The sequence below is a fragment of the Trematomus bernacchii genome, unplaced genomic scaffold (assembly GCF_902827165.1).
Source record: "Trematomus bernacchii unplaced genomic scaffold, fTreBer1.1, whole genome shotgun sequence".
NCBI classification, from domain to species: Eukaryota; Metazoa; Chordata; class Actinopteri; order Perciformes; family Nototheniidae; genus Trematomus; species Trematomus bernacchii.
Window position 1 is genome coordinate 7,792,164 of NW_022987803.1, and position 16,700 is coordinate 7,808,863.

General features: G+C 39.3%; 1 protein-coding gene across 1 annotated transcript; it reads left to right on the forward strand.

Moving 5' to 3' along the window:
- The first annotated feature begins 1,910 nt into the window (after positions 1 to 1,910).
- fbxo16 (F-box protein 16) lies at positions 1,911 to 15,782 on the forward strand. The gene is made up of 9 exons (XM_034150690.1): positions 1,911 to 1,987; positions 2,906 to 3,032; positions 3,364 to 3,399; positions 3,552 to 3,758; positions 4,687 to 4,851; positions 5,674 to 5,933; positions 12,846 to 12,939; positions 13,715 to 13,973; positions 15,466 to 15,782. Exons 2-9 carry the CDS (start codon positions 2,934 to 2,936, stop codon positions 15,522 to 15,524), a joined length of 1,179 nt encoding a protein of 392 aa, XP_034006581.1. The 5' UTR covers positions 1,911 to 1,987; positions 2,906 to 2,933; the 3' UTR covers positions 15,525 to 15,782.
- Positions 15,783 to 16,700: the final 918 nt, after the last annotated feature.

Below are 16,700 nucleotides of genomic sequence, written 5' to 3' on the forward strand. Positions count from 1 at the left end.
GCCCAGCGTCAAGCCAGCTATGTTTTCAAAATGGCTTCCAGTCAAAAGTCGACAAAATAAAAGCCTCATCAACAAACGAAAGACCCAGCACAGAATATATTTGTGTCAGTAAATTAAATACAGTATGGTAGTGAGGCAGTGTTATTGGTACTTTAATGTCACTCTTCAATGGATGTTAAGAGATTTCCGCCAAAAAATTGCATTTTTATTTTTTTTATTGTTAAATGTCTTATTACTATGTTGCATTGTTGGAGGAGCACGGGAGTCGGACTCGGGACATAAGATTGTCATTGCCATTTCTACAGTGTAGCTTATGTGCATATGACATTAAAACCTTTGAATCTTGAATCTTGAAAAATATTATAACCAACCATTTTAATAATGTTGATTCCTTTCTAATCAAAATTAATGAAAAGCAGCAGTGTAAAGTAGTTAGGTCGGATTAAGTAGCATAGCCTACTGTACTTAAAATTAAAGCAGTTCCATAGAAGAAAAGTATTACCACCATAAAATAGTAAAAAAAAAAAAAGTCGGCCACTGATTCAATGTGTAACATATAATAACATAGCCTACCACTTTTAGTTAGTGTGAGGGGTAATTTTAGCTATGGATTTAAATCGGAATGACAACTATGTGTTATACATTTAAAACCATGTACATGCAATACATAACTGATTCATTATTATTATTTTGAAGGTCCTCCGGGTGGTTTCCGGTCGTGCTCAGGGTGTGTCTGTTTAACTTGACGCAGCTCTCCCTCTTTCTTCACAGCAGGTTTTCTGTCCTCGTTGCGCGCGGCCGCCCATCCGAGGACGAGCAGCCTTTTGAATGAAAAACTTCTCAGACTGGTGGCACTCAGTGTTTGTCTGCAGAAAAAAATCAAATGTTTTATCAGCAGGCCCACAGCAGCAGTTCTAACGTCATACACCAGGCGCATTGTTGCCTTGAAAACAGAGCCAACGCCTACTTCATTCACAAGTCAATTTATTAAGCTTAAAACAAAGTTATCTTATGATACTACTACTTTACTACTAGTGTTGAAAAATGAGGCTGTTGCTTTACTTTTGAAGGAGAAATACTAAAAAAAAAAACTCCATTACAAGTGAAAGTGCTGATTTTAAAATGTCACTACAGTACTTATTTTAGGAAATGAAACTTGAAAATGTGCATATCATGTATTTTTATATGTAAAAAATTGAATGTATAATAAATGTAGCGGAGTAAAAAGTAAATATATATCTCTGTAATGTAGTGTAATAGCAGTATAAATAAGTATTAGCCTACATGTTAAACTCAAGTGAAGTACAAGTATGCGAACAATAGTAGGCTACTTAAGTATAAATGAGTCTGGATCTTTGAAGTTACATTACACCACTACTACTACTACTTTTTCCATTAATGTTACTACTGCTACAGATAATGTAATAAGTACATTTCCAACACCTATTCATTAGTGTTGTGTAAAACACAATATATTTGATCAATTAACAGGTCAGTTACTGTAGATTACATTCCTTTAAAATGTTCCTTTCAATTTAGCATAGTGTTTTACACAAGTTATCAACTTTGCATTGGAGAAATATACATATCCAGTGTAAAAATACACATATATCTACTGTACATAAGAACTATGTCAGAAAACATGATCTCCAGAAGTGAAAGGTATTTTGCAGTATCAGAGTATCAGGGGCAGATGGTCTTTGCAGCAGTTGCAGTGTCAGGCTTTCTGCAGCTTCTACTATTTGTCATCATTAAAGTCACTGTCGCCTGCACACTCCACTCTGCACTGTGGTTTGCTTTGCAGCACCCCCCTCTGCGTGTGACAGGCCCTGCCACTCTCTGTTACTATGGGAACGAGTAAACTGAGCACAGGAAAGTGGGAAATAAAAGAGAAGAAGAAGAGTTTGGTGTACAGACACAAAGGCTAACGGGAGTACACAGAGAGAGAGGGAATGTTTCTCCTTCCGTCAGCAGAGGAGAACTGATGGTGAGTAAAATACTAGGAGTGTGTGTATACTATGAAAACGCTGCATGGTGTGTGTGTGTGTAAGGCTTGACCTTTGTCCTTTTAACTTCTTCTAACTGTGGACTGCTTTTCCTCACTCTTATAGAATTAAAGTTGTATATTATTTTTGTATTAGTATTGCCAAGTTACATAATAACAAAGATGGGGGAAACAAGACATAATGCGAAGATGTATTTGGCCTTATGTGTACACATGTATTCATTGATTGACTATAAAATACTTTATTAATTATACTTAGCAGTAGCATATATAATAATAAAAGGAGGGGACCAAGACTTATTTTCCTAACTCTTGTTTTTACAAGATATGGAATTAAAGATGGAGGTATTTGTGTATTTGGTATCAGTGTATAGTAACATAATAACAAAGAAGGGGAGAGGATATAAACATCTGACTCTGGGCAAACATCATTATACACGATATATTTACACATTTATTCATTGATTTATTATATAAGACTTTAATAGTTATACCTAGTAGTAGCTCATAATGAAAAACGGAGGGGACCAAGACAGATTCCTTGTGCAACTCCAGAAAGTATGTCGTATTTGTTGGACAGGTGGTCTACCGGAACATCAAATCGTCTTTCTGCAGGCTGGATTCGTGTCAGTTAGACTTCTTGAACTATTGCTGTAGGGCTGATTATCCTCTTGTCTTTTTTTATAAATCTCCACATGTATTCATTGATTTATCATATATACTGTAAGACTTCACTCACACTCACTGTTCCTTTTGAGTGAGATAAAAGCTGGTATGTTATGTAACTTCTAATTTTTTAAGAAGGCTAAACACAAGCCTTAAAGTGTTCAGATGATGTTAAATGGCATGCTGCACACACAACAAAAACATGTTGATAAAGTTTTGTTCTGTGTATTTTAGTGCATCACCTTTACCCAGCTGTTACTCGATGATGCCGCTTGCACAGAGGTCATCTTCCAGCTGTGCCAAGATGCAAACCAAACTGAGCTCCTGGACTCCTCTGAACCACGCTCCCTCCAACAGCAAGGTCACATCCACTCTGAAACATCACACAAAAACATATTAGTCAGATATATTCTGTGACTGGTAGAAAAAGTAGTGTCAATAAAAAGCCAAGACAAATTAATACAACCTCAAAAAGAATCAGACAGGTATTAAAAAAAATTAAAGTTTACAGAGCAATAACTTATTGGAGAATATATCACCATGACCCACTATGTCAAGTTTAGCCCTTTTCTTTTAGGAAATTGGACTCACGGTCATAAGTGTTATTTGTTTATCATATAAATATATAATCTAATCATCATCTAATACACACAATCTGTCATTGTCATTTACATTTTTCTCTTCTTTCTCAGGTGTTTGAAGAAAGGCGGAAACTTCTGTCAAAGTGGGTGAGTTCATGTGATGATGATGATGATGATGATGAAGCTGCTGGTTCTTCACTGCTGAGTGAACTCAGTGTGATCTCTGGTAGTCGTGAGAACCTCTCCATTGTGCTGATGGGTGCCTGTGGAGCCTCCTGTGACCCCCCCTCCTATGTCAGTGTGACAGGTGGAGTGACAGCCAGAGGAGGGCGGTGCTGCAGGACTTGGTGCTCAGCTGTTCGGTGGAGCAGCTCCTCTTCCTCAGCCTCAGTGTGAGCAGACGGCTCCCCCTGCAGGCGGCTGACTTCACCTGCCCGCTCCCCCGGGCCCTCTGCCTCTACCTCTTCTCCTTCCTGGACCCCCGCAGCCTGAGCCGCTGCGCACAGGTACACACACCGTAACACACACCATAACACACACCATAACACACACCCTTACACGCTAGGGGGAAGAAGCATTCATTTACTTTATGATTGTGTGAGCAGAAATCAATTACTATATCTGTTGACACCCGTCTTCATCAATATGTTTTTGGTTCTATGTTTTTTAATATTCTTTAATTACATTTTGTTGGAATAATTTCAAATGATGTAACAAGTTGAAGTGGTGAAAGTTAGGTATCCTTGCTTATTCAGTAAAAACAATAATAAAAAATACTCTTTTACTTGGGATACAAAGTACAGTAATACAGTAATAGTTTCAACATATACTTCTATGTGTTTATTTTGCAGTAACTCATTTCAGAATGCTTTATATCTATGTGTTATACTTATTCTATATCACTGGGTTATAGTTATTGACACAAGCATTCCTTTTGCAGATGTTAGTGGTGCTAATGTTAACTACTTTGTATACTGCCGAGTAGCTTAAACTAGTGTATATCAATACAAAAATAATACATCCTTATTTATGAGCTGATTTTTATTTTGCTATAATATTCTGAATCTACAACATTTTATTTTAATTCATTTGTATTCTGTTTTATGCTGAGCAGCCTGTGAATGATTTTTCCTGGGAATCAATTCAGATGTATCTTAATCCTTAATATTGCATCATCATTAATTTGTTGATGATGTTTTGTACTATGAATCTGAATCTGCAAAGTAAATGAAGCTTAAAATAAATGAAGTGCAGTAAAAAGTACAAAATTGATGCAGTAGAAGTTTAAAGTACCTTAATATTGCAATTTAGGCAAAATAATTGATGTACAGTATTGCACTACTGTATGTAGGATGGTTATGATGGATGACTCAACTACCGATCTAGCTCTAAGTCATTCTCTCTTTCTGGGTGTTTTCTTGAATCCCCTGCTAGGTGAGCTGGAGCTGGAGGAGCTTGGTGGAGCTGGACCAGCTGTGGGGGCCAAAGTGTCTGAGGCTGGGCTGGGGCCTCACCTTCACCCCCACCCCCCTGGAGCAGGGGGTGTGGAAGAGACTCTACATCCACTCTGTGCAGGAGCTGAGGCTCACCTCACTGCAGGTCAGGAGGTCACACAGAATAACTCCAGCAGTGTAGAATATATTTTACTGAATATTAACTCTGATGTGAGTGTCATAGAGACTTCATGTTTTCAGTGGCTGTTGATGGCTACATGTACTGTATCTCGGACAGAACATGCTGAGATTGCTAATAGCTAAAACTGCAATAACTCATCTCTTTTGTTTTGAAAATAATATGTTCTGCATGGCCCCTGTTTGATAAAGACTTATTTTAATAATTATTATATTATAATACCACACTGCGAAAATAATCCACTACAAGTGTAAGATCTGCATTGAAATGGTTACTTAAGTAAAAGAATAATCAGGAAAATGTACTTGAAATATTAAATGTAAAATAAACCATACTCAATACAGAAACTCTTCAAAATTATTAAACAGCAAAATCTAATTTTGGGTGCCTGTGCATTTTTGCAAAAATAATTGACTACATTAATCATTAAGGCTGTACTTCACGCTGTTAGGTAGTTTAATTTATTAAAAAACATCCAAAAATGTTTGTTCTTTGGATTTTTTATGTGAACATGTATTTAATTTGTTGAGTAACTTAGGCTTTAAATAAGTGTTGACATAATGTAAAATATTAACCTGAATGTAGAGTAGAATAAGAAAGTAAATACCCAAGTACTGGTTGTGTACCAAAATTGTATTTGAGTAAAGGTACTTAGTTACATTCCAACACTGATAAACTCAAAAATCAAACATGTAGTTGTCAAATATATGAATATTAGTTATTATTTTAGGATAACTAAATCAAAATTCAGTGATAAAATGTTTATAAAAATGTAATGTATACCTCCAGGCGTCCTCCCCCCAGCAGCAGTTGGAGGCTCCACACGTCTCCTCCATCAGTAAACCTGAAGATCTGTCAGAGGCGGTCTTCATCAGTGAGGGGGGGGCAGCCTCCCTCAGCCAGCCTCCAGGAAGCATCTCCAGGACGGGGATAAGAAAGGAGAAGCAGCCTGCCCCCCCACCCTGGAGAGACTCTGACAGACGTCCTGCAGACACTCTGCGCTTCAACTACCTCGACAACCTGGACCCCCCCGAGCAGGCTCTGAAAATGTAAGACGTCAAATTGGATTGTTATTGGTCAAAAAAATCAAAACCTTTAAACAGTTGAAAGTGAAATCAAGATAATGTTAGCAGAAACAAACAAACCATTTACTGAACTTCATTATGTTTTAATGGGACTTGATGAACAGTTATTAAGTAGACCATTAATGAATGGTCATTACATTAGCAATCCCAAATGAAACATCGTTAATAACAGAGTCCAGAGCATGGGGCTGTGGCTGTGATGTAGAGTGGGCGTCTACCAATCAGAATATAGGTGGTTTGATCCCAGGACCCAGCCCCCACAGTCAACATGTCGATGTGTTCTTGGGCAATATACTTAAGATACAGTGTCTGAATGTGAGTCTCCCTGAGCAGGTAGCACCTTGTATGACAGCTTCTGTGTGTAAATGGGTGAGTACTTAATTGTAAGTGTAAAAGACTGGGAAAGCGCAATATAAATGCAGTCCGTTTACCATTGATTGGCCTTAAAACAAGAGAGATTGCACAATTTGACTTTCTGTATTTACACACCATACTGTATATCCAAAACTAAATGTAGATATTCAGACGCAGCTCTCAGTCCACAGCCACAATCTGACATGTGAGATAACCTAGAAATAGAAATATAGCCATATAGTGTTGACATTCTTATAACTGGGCCTCCTGTTTCTAACAATGCACAGTTAGAAGAACTGTCGTACAATTTTACCAGCCTTACATTTACACAACACCTTCAATTCTTTTCATTTTTTTGCAACAAAGTTAGGTAAGCAACATTTTTACACACGACGTTATGCTGACTATTGCCCCTTTCACACCGGCGCTTTTCCAGCTCCTGCTGGGAGCTAGAGCCTGAAAAGCGCCGGTTTTTCCTGTTCACACCGCAGCGGCGGCGCGTCATAGCTCCGGAATGCGGTTCACTTCCAGCTCCAAAAAGTTGTCGGTCCAGAGGCAAGAGCTTTGGAGCTATGACGCGGCGTCGCTTACGTCGAGGCGTGCAGGAAACCTTACTTTGACCATCCGTTCGCTGTTATTGATCATTGTGGAGAGCAGGCAGACGTTTTGTTTGCTATTATAGCAGCTATCGGATGGAATTAATACATGGGCTGCACAGGTTGTCATGTCCGACTATCACAAGTAGAATCATAATGAAAAATACGCCGGTAAAATGTGCCTGTAGAAAACGGCTTAGCAAGTAGTCAGTTTAGCTTCGGTTGCTATGCTAACATCACCCATGTTATACCAGAGAAACTTTCATAACAGCGTTGTGATGCCAAACAGCGTCAATTCAGACTGACACACATTCACTTAAGGGGAACTGGGGATATGTATCAGCTGCTTGTGTGACAGTCAGACAGTGAATACTTTAGAGCCGCTAACGGGAGAATAAACTCCCGTGGAAGAGCAGCCAGCACTGCAGCGGTCGGTAAATGCCGCTGAAACACATTAATAAACAATGAACCACGGCACTCTGGAGAAAAGTATAAGGTTGGAGAAGCCGTTATTTAATTTAATCTGGCTTCGTATGATTAAAAGCAACACGATCGTCGACCCGACGCAGTCCCCGGCCCGTTGTTGTTGTGGGAGAAAATCTCTCGGCAGCTCTGGGCGGTGTGAACAGAGCGGGAGCTGAAAAGGGAAACCGGAGCTGAACCAGAAAAGCTCTCGCTAGGAGCTAGAAAGGGAAAAGCGCTGGTGTGAAAGCCGCATATGTGGTCATAGTTTTTACATCTTTACATTTAATTTGTAGTCTCTTCATGGTTGGTACCAGATCTTAACATGGAGGTTATGGTTAGCACTAGAGGTGGAAGAAGTACTCAGATCTTGTACTTGAGTAAGTGTAGTAGAAGAGTTTAATACTCTGTTACAAGTAAAAGTCCGGCAATCAAAATGTTACTCAAGTAAAAGTACAAAAGCATTTGCATGCAAGTACTCATTGTGCAGATTGGCCCATTTCAGAATAATATATATGATGTGTTTTATAATGATTGATCATCAAAGTGTTCTCAAAGCTGGTAAAGGTGCAGCGAGTTTGAATGACTTGTATACTGCAGGGTAGCTTGTGAATTTACTCCAGGTGGAACTAAAGTCTGATTTAACACATCATTCATCCAGATCTGTAAAGTAACTAAAGGTATTAAGTAAATGTAGTGGAGTAAAAGTACAAAGTAACAAAGAATGTAAATACTTAAGTAAAGTACCTCAAGATTGTACTTAAGTACAGTTCTTGAGTAAATGTACTTGGTTACCTCTGAACTCTGCACTTCATCCATTTGCACATAGTACACAGTGCGAATTACAGTAATATCACAATGTATCTGAACTATTCACCACCTAACCTGTTAAGCCCTGAGCCTGTTTTTCAGGTTTCAGGCTCGAAAATGCCACTAACACAACAAAGACTATATCTTCACTTCTAAAAGGGGTAAATTAATAATCTTTTTTCTCAAAGCAAGGTTACATCTGTGAGTTGGATGTAGAATTGTCAGAATCAATATAGATGTTTTTATTTTTAAAGTAAATTCATATGGAACATAGTAAAAACTACTAGTAAATTCTATCTCCGCCTAAAAAAAAACCCATTACTTATAGTGAAAACCACCCTTGAATGATGGGTTAGTAGACTAAAAGCTTTAGGAATCCAAACTATAACATATAATAAGTACCCTGTATCAAGATTGATGCAAAACAAGTGAAATTTGACCTTTTTAGAGAGGTTTAGAAGAATAAAGTCCAGGCGGACTCACCTCTGGGTAATTTGGGAACCATCAGTTCCATTTGACCTTTTTCACTGTAAAAATCATTTTATTACTTTGAATTATCACAATAGGTATTCATTCCATCCAAATACAACTGTTGTAAAAAAAAAAAAACATACAAAATGAAGTTTGACTCCAACTGGAGCAGATTTATTTAAAACTTTACAATGTTACAATTTAGGCATGCCACTCCTCGTAACAATTCTTTTTGGAAGTGAAGCACAGAGGGACCTCACACTTCCTGCAGTACACAGCTGTCTTCACCTTCTTTTTGCCAGCATCATGGCAGTTCCTGCAGTTCTTCCTGATACGGACATCTTTCCCATAAAACTTGGGCCCGCATGTGAGTGGTGGGGGGGGGTGGTGGAGGTGTTCCAAATTCCAACATTTCAGAAGCAAGCTGCTCCCTGAAAGTCTTCTGTGTGTGTGGCTTTGTCCTGCTGGGGTCACTTGTCATCTTTTGCAGCTCCTTGTGGAGAATGAAGCTGTTGTCCACTGCAATGTCCATAAAATGAAAAAAAAAAGTCTTGTACCATTTCATCGTTTTGTGGAGAACGCTGTAGTACCCGATCAAAGCGTCAGACACATCCACGCCACCCATGCTTCGGTTGTAGTCAAACACAGCGTCAGGAGTGGGAACAGTCTTAGTCTGCCACACACCAGCCTGTTTCACTTTCCGCTGGACCGTCTGACCGCTGAAGGCCTCGTGCAGGGGCAGGAGGTCGGTCACGGAGGTGTAGCTGAGTCCCTGGCCCGAGAGGAACGTACTCTTCCCTGTGTACACATTGAAGTTCCATGTGTATGCCGTGGAGGAATCCACCAGCACAAACAGTTTGTATCCCCACTTAGTTGGTTTATCCTTCATGTACTGCTTCATGCTGATGCGGGCCTTTGAGGCGACCATCCTCTCATCTATTGAAATGTTTTGATGGGGCTGGAAATGTGCTTTGCAGGCAGTAACGATGTCCGTGTACAGGGGCTTTATCTTGAAAAGTCTGTCGTACTCAGCGGTGTTCCTTTTGCGATCGTTTTCCTCGTCTTCTTCAGGGTTGCTTAGGTGCAGTGACCACATGATGGCTCCGAAGCGGTCCCGGGACATCGCATCACCTGGGAATTTGAAGTTATATGGCCATTTCTTCCTCCAGTAGTCCGATCGGTTGTGAACGGTGACGAGGCCTGAGAAAATGATAATGGACAGGAAAACATAGAAATCCCTCACAGTCAGCATTTTCCAAACATACTTCTTTCCAGCCTGCAGTCTTTTCAGGGCGTTGGCGTTCGTGTTGGTAATGATTGTATGAACCACGGAAGCGCTAAAAAAAAAGTCTGAAAATGGAGAGGGGAGACCATGCTACAGTGGGGTTGAGCGCTGGGCCTGGGACCCTGGCTGGCGTGAAATTCAGTGGCTCTGGTGTTTGGTCATTCTCCTCTCTGTTGTGCCACCAGAGTTCTTCTTCTGTCGTTCTGGAAGAGGAAGAACCTCGGCCACGCTTCCTGCGTTTTACACATTTATCTGATGCTTTTCCTTTTCCTGGCTGAGGAGCGGGAGCCCCACCTCGGCCACGCTTCCTGTGGTTTACAGATGCATCTGACGCTGCAGAAAGCTGGTAGAAACCAGACGATGGTAGCTTTGGAAGGGAGTGCTTTTTGGATGCAGGCTGAGTGGCCAATACTGGTGCAGATCTCTTTCTAGAAGTTGAGGAATGTGAGGGTGAGGCAGGTGTGGGCTGGGTGAAAGTAGGCAATGCTGAAGCCATTTCATCCTCATCTCCATCACTATGAAAACAAATGTGGAAAAACAAAGAGATTAGATTAATTCCTGTAATTCCTGTTTCCTTGGCAGTAAACATGCCATTTTGAGTGTGTGAATGCAATACATTTAGTGACTATAGATGAACACTGGCCTATACTTTTAGTAAATGTAACAGACAAGAAACACTATTTTTGTAAATAATCCCTATAATTCCTGCCAAACATGCCATTTTGAGCGTACATTACATTACATTTAGCAGACGCTTTTATTTACTATATGAATAATCGTACACCAAATAAATAAGTAATAGATAAAAACAGAGAGATTACATACCTTTCCCGAGGTGGAATTTCATCATCAGAGTCACAACGCTCCGGGTGCCGTTCTGGCTGCAGGAGATCCTCGTCGTCTGACTCAGAATCAACAGGTAACATATCTGCATCGCTGTCAGCATTAGTCACCATTTCCATTGCCTGTAAAGTAGTAAGCATCTCTTGCCTGCAAGCCATTATTTGAAAAAAGTCAAAGTATAGAAAAAGTCCTAAACGCTAATCTTGTAATCTGCTCCGTTATCTGCTGTCCGCTCTGTGCGCTCTGGGTCCTGCTGCTGGGCGTATAGTCTGCTGCGTAATGGGTCTGCCGCTGGCATTCACACTTTATACTTTACGCAGGACCATATCTATGGAACCCATTGGTCGATTTGAGTGATTTACACCTTTTTCTTAACCATTAGATCCAATAGAATCCGATGGGCAGTTCCCAAATCCACGTAAACATTTTCATTGCGGACGTAATTGAGAAGCAAACGAAGCATATCTGAAAGTACAAGCCTTGACTGCAAAACTTTATACCCAGTTTATTGCCATAAATATGATGATGGATTATCAGTAAAAAATTCTACGTGACACAGAGACATTGGATTAACCTTGAGCGGCGTTTTTATTCCATTGAACACAACTTTTGATCACAAATCAAAAAAGCTAAGATGTAATTATTGTAATATTTTTGAAACCGGATGTTGTTTACTTTCTCTTTTCTGGCTGAAGGCTCCGCAAATTCGGTACAGTGATGACACTACATGTATGGAATATGTGGAGTCTCAGCTTTAATCGGATATCTTGTTTGTGCAGTTACGATAAGTAATAAGGGCATTTTGAGAGTGAGTGCTGTGCAAAAGTCCTAGCATTAGTTAGCATTTTTTCGCAAAATGCTAATTCAAAGGCTTGGTATTACTCTTGTGTTTCTTTTAGCTAAAAATGGTTCATATCTTCACATTAATAGTTTCATAAATGTTAAGAAGCCCTGAGACATTGTCTCAAAAAAAAAAAGTGGGAGGGGTCCAATGGGTGCTTAAGAGCTAACAATGAAGAACTGTCGTACAATTTTACCAGCCTTACATTTACACAACACCTTCAATTATTTTCAATTTTTTGCAACAAAGTTAGGTAAGCAACATTTTTACACACGACGTTATGCTGACTATGTGGTCATAGTTTTTACATCTTTATATTTAATTTGTAGTCTCTTCATGGTTGGTACCAGATCTTAACATGGAGGCTATGGTTAGCACTAGAGGTGGAAGAAGTACTCAGATCTTGTACTTGAGTAAGTGTAGAAGTAGAAGAGTTGAATACTCTGTTACAAGTAAAAGTCCGGCAATCAAAATGTTACTCAAGTAAAAGTACAAAAGCATTTGCATGCAAGTACTCATTGAGCAGATTGGCCCATTTCAGAATAATATATATGATATGTTTTATCATGATTGATCATCAAAGTGTTCTCAAAGCTGGTAAAGGTGCAGCGAGTTTGAATGACTTTGTATACTGCAGGGTAGCTTGTGAATTTACTCCAGGTGGAACTAAAGTCTGATTTAACACTTAATTATATTTCACATCATTAATCAGAATATGTAAAGTAACTAAAGGTATTAAGTAAATGTAGTGGAGTAAAATACAAAGTAGCAAAGAATGTAAATACTTAAGTAAAGTGCAAGTACCTCAAGATTGTACTTAAGTACAGTTCTTGAGTAAATGTACTTAGTTACCTCTGAACTCTGCACTTCATCCATTTGCACATAGTGCACAGTGCGAATTACAGTAATATTACAATGTATCTGAACTATTCACCACCTAATGCAGCCAGAAATAGGACCAAAAATAAAAGTCAAAAAAGGCAGAAAAAGTCAAAATAGGGCTAAAAAAGGTTAGTACAGGATCATCCAAAGAAGCTCAATTCATTGCAGATAATGGTTAAATCAAATGATGAAACATCATAACGCATTATTAGATTAATGAGCGCAACAGACACATGTTGCTCTTTGACCCTCGCCATCTGCAGGTAATATAACCGATTATTATGTTTGAAAGAGTACTAATGGTGTTGCTCCACCTGCTCCTCTCCCTGCAGGCGGAGGACCCTCAGAGCCCCCACCTGCAGCAGCAACACACCAAAGAAATCCCCGTCTGAGACACACTACAAGCTACGCAGAGCCAAATCGATGGTAGAACACGCTCCATCCATCACCCCCACCCCCCCTACTGTGACTGTGACCTCCATGTCTGAATCAGAGGAGGGGTAAACGTGGGAGGGGTCTCTGGAGATGGTGCAACCAGCAGACATCATGCATTATGGAGCAGCCTTTACACAGCATGTTAATGATGCTGCTCAGAGAGGGAGGTGTCGGGGGGGAGAGAAATTATGCTGATGATGGGGTGTGAGGGAGGAGGGGGGGGGGGGCAGGGTGAGATAGAGGACACTGTGGCATTTAATATTCAGGCTTTGGTGATATTTATCAGACAAAATTAATTAGCATGGATACTGGAGCTAATCAAATGTGTTAGGTTTTTACTTGAGTATTCTTTTTCATGCCACTTACCTACTACTCCGACGAGTACTCCACAACAATTCAAAAGGAATTTAGCCTTTTATATTTTACAAAATATATCTTAGATTATTATCTATTATGCTCATTTTCAGGTTCATATTTCTATTTGGTGTCTCTACTGTGACATGTCTCCATGCTTTAATGTTCAAAAAGCTCTTTATTTTTTGCCTGTGCTGCAGCACCTCTTTTCACCCTCTGTCTGCAACCAGAGCTCAGTCTGCTCTGATTGGTTAGCTGGCCGGCTCTGTTGTGATTGGTCAACTGTTAGTATCTGAATCAGAATCAGAATCAGAAATCCTTTAATTGTCCCGCAACGGGTGCAGGACTCTTACTTGTGAAAATGTGGTTGTCAAGGTAACCCCACTTCTCTTTCTCTTCCCTCTTCCTTCAGATGTTCCTCAGCTCCAACTGCAGACCTCCTCCTCCTCCTCCTCCTCCTCCTCCTCCTCCTCCTCCTCTTCATTACGAGACTCGACCCTCTTGGGCGTCTCCCAGTCACGACCACCCCGTTACCAAGGAGACGGTCAGCAGCCTGATGCGCCTCGCCCAGTGGAATGCAGGGATGCGCCCGGGGCCGGTGAGGTGGGCGGGGCCCCGGCCCAGGGGGGAGGCGCTCAGGGCGTCCCAGCGCTCTCACAGGAGCCCCCCCAGTAAGATGCACGCCCCGGGGCTCAGAGTGATGTAACACACTGCAAGACACATTCAGGACACATTATGGGATAAAACCACTGATTCTGCAGGAAAGTGGCAGAATTTAGGCACTGTTAAAATTGCTAATAATGTCATGTATTATTAGAATGTGTGCTGTTTGTGACCCCATTAGAAATTGTGCTGGTATTGTTACTAACTCCTGAGTGAAAATAAATCATGAATTGCTTTTATTTTTAAAGCAAAGCATTAGAAGTAATTGTAGGCTGCAGCTTTATTGGAGAGTCCCACAGTGGGGAAATGTACAGTGTTATAGCCAAATGGGCCAAAAGTAACTACGTACATTTACTCAAGTAAAGTACTTCAGTACAGTTTTGAGGTACTTGCACTTTACTTGAGTATTTACATTTTGTGTAACTTCAACCGCACTACAAATAACAGTTAAATTGTGTACTTTTACTCCACTACATTTATTAAATACCTTTATTTGCAGATTCGGATTAATGATGTGAAATATAATCAAGTATTATTATAATCAGACTTTAGTCAAACATATCATATATACTATTTTGAAATAACCAATCAGCAAAATGACTACTTTTACTTTCGGTACTAATACTTTTCTACTTTGACTTGAGTAACATTTTGAATACAGGACTTTTACTTGTAACAGAGTATTCCTACACTCTAGTACTTTAACTCAAGTAAGTTCTGATTACTTCTTCCACCTCTGATTGTAGCCTTCTGTATCTGTAGCAGAAAAAAAGGCAAAACAAATTGAGTATGGCAAATTAAATAAAGAGTAAAGCACACATTAATACAATTAAAATAAAACAAGTTCACATCCAAGGTAAACAAATAGGTAGCAGTGTTATAAAAGTAAAAGAACAAATATGAGTATTGGGGTAAACATTTGAAAGACTTTCTTGGTTTTACCCTTTGGAAATACATTATGCTTTTTGAATGTACATATTTTCTCAAACTATGACATCTCCATTGGCCTGTTAAAAAACAAAAGGTTAAAAAACCCAATTTACTATTGTAGAAAATGGAAAAGTGACTCCCTTATCTTAACAGAGTGTCCTGAGGCATGTTTGTGCCTCTACCAGCAGAACATTTTCATTTTGTTTTACATCAGAAAATATATTTATTTCATAAATTGTATTTAAGGTTTTAGACCTTTTTCATGGAAGACCTCTGACGTCAAAGCAGGACAAGTCTAGGTGTTGAAACTGAAAGATAAAATATGTGCAGTTTTAAATGCATCTACAAAATGTTTGACATTTAACAGTTAGAATAAAATGTTTTTTGTGGGACAATTGTTTTACTGAATAGTCCAAACAAAAAAGGTATACAGTGAAATTCTGTGATTTTGATACTGATCCTTTGTTGACCAATCAGAAGTCTCACTCTGACTAAAATGACAGTGGTTGTCGTTAGTGATTTGAATCTCAGGTGTAAATATCACTAATAAAATGTATGTTATACTTTCAGGTGTTCCCCTGTTTGAGGTTCATCCCTGGACTGTGCCTTTCTCAGACACACACAGATGAAGCTCATCGCCTCCATCAGGAAGACGTCAAAGCTACAGCATCAAAGGGTGGAGTTTATATATTTTCAACATGTAATGCCGGATACAACTGCAATCTCTTGGCAAGGTATTGAGTAAGAACCGCACTGCTAGTGGCAGGCTGAAAAAAAATGCCAATTATTAAGTCATTTTAACTCAATATATCATATTTGTTTTACATTGTGTGTTTTACTCCAGAAAAAGATTTACAGAGAACCATTTGGGAAGAAAAACACTGAAAAAAATAATATTAACCTTCCTATTGTCTTCGTTTCCCCCCCCTTACTTTGGTGTTCGCGGTCAAATTTGACCGGTCCTGTTTTAACTGCTATTACATTAACACAAAAACCATTAATCATCACCAAATGTAATTTAACACGATTTCAAACTGTACATATTGTATCAGACTACTGGTATACATGAACAACTGCAGTAAATATACAAAGAATAGACACTGAACATGTATTGCGTGTGCCAGGTGTGATCCATGTGGGGGGATGGGCACATAAGAGCGGGAAATGTGTCAAATTGTTGTGTGTTTGTGTGTGTGTGTGCCAGGTGTGATTCACATGGGGGGATGGGCACATAAGAGGGGGGTAACACATCTAGATTATGTGTGTGTGTTTTATCTGATCCGGATGGTTACTAATTCCTTTTCTTTATGGCGGTCACTTTTGACCGGGAACACCATGGGTGTTACAAAGTTGACTAAATCATCCAAAGTTCAATGAAAGTGGTGATCAGCAATTGTATATGTTCAAGTGTCTACTGTGAAGGATATCATAAAGCCTTAATGCAATCGAATGTAAAACAAAAAAGTTATGATTGATGAAAGTAGTAAATCGGTCAGATTTGACCCGAAGACCACAGGAGGGTTAAAGGAGACAGTACTATAAATAAATATAAATCTATAAATACTGTATGCAAACTGAGGATCTGCTGCTTTTCTTTAACTTATTTGAAACCTTTGAAGATATAGGCTTCTGAATTTAGTTACTTTATATTATGTTAAGTACATTGGCCTGCAAATACTAATATAAACTGACTTCAAACACTATTTAAATGCAGGACCTTTGTCAATACAAACCTGTTGACGTTTCATATTTTGTGGTAAAATGACACATTTTTAAATACTTCAGTACATGTTCCCAATAATACT

Coding starts and splice junctions, on each gene's coding strand:
- fbxo16 (XM_034150690.1), top strand. CDS start 2,934: ATGATGCCGCTTGCACAGAGGTCATCTTCCAGCTGTGCCAAGATGCAA. Junction 3,400..3,551: donor GGAAACTTCTGTCAAAGTGG/GTGAGTTCATGT, acceptor CTCCTATGTCAG/TGTGACAGGTGGAGTGACAG. Junction 4,852..5,673: donor TGAGGCTCACCTCACTGCAG/GTCAGGAGGTCA, acceptor GTATACCTCCAG/GCGTCCTCCCCCCAGCAGCA.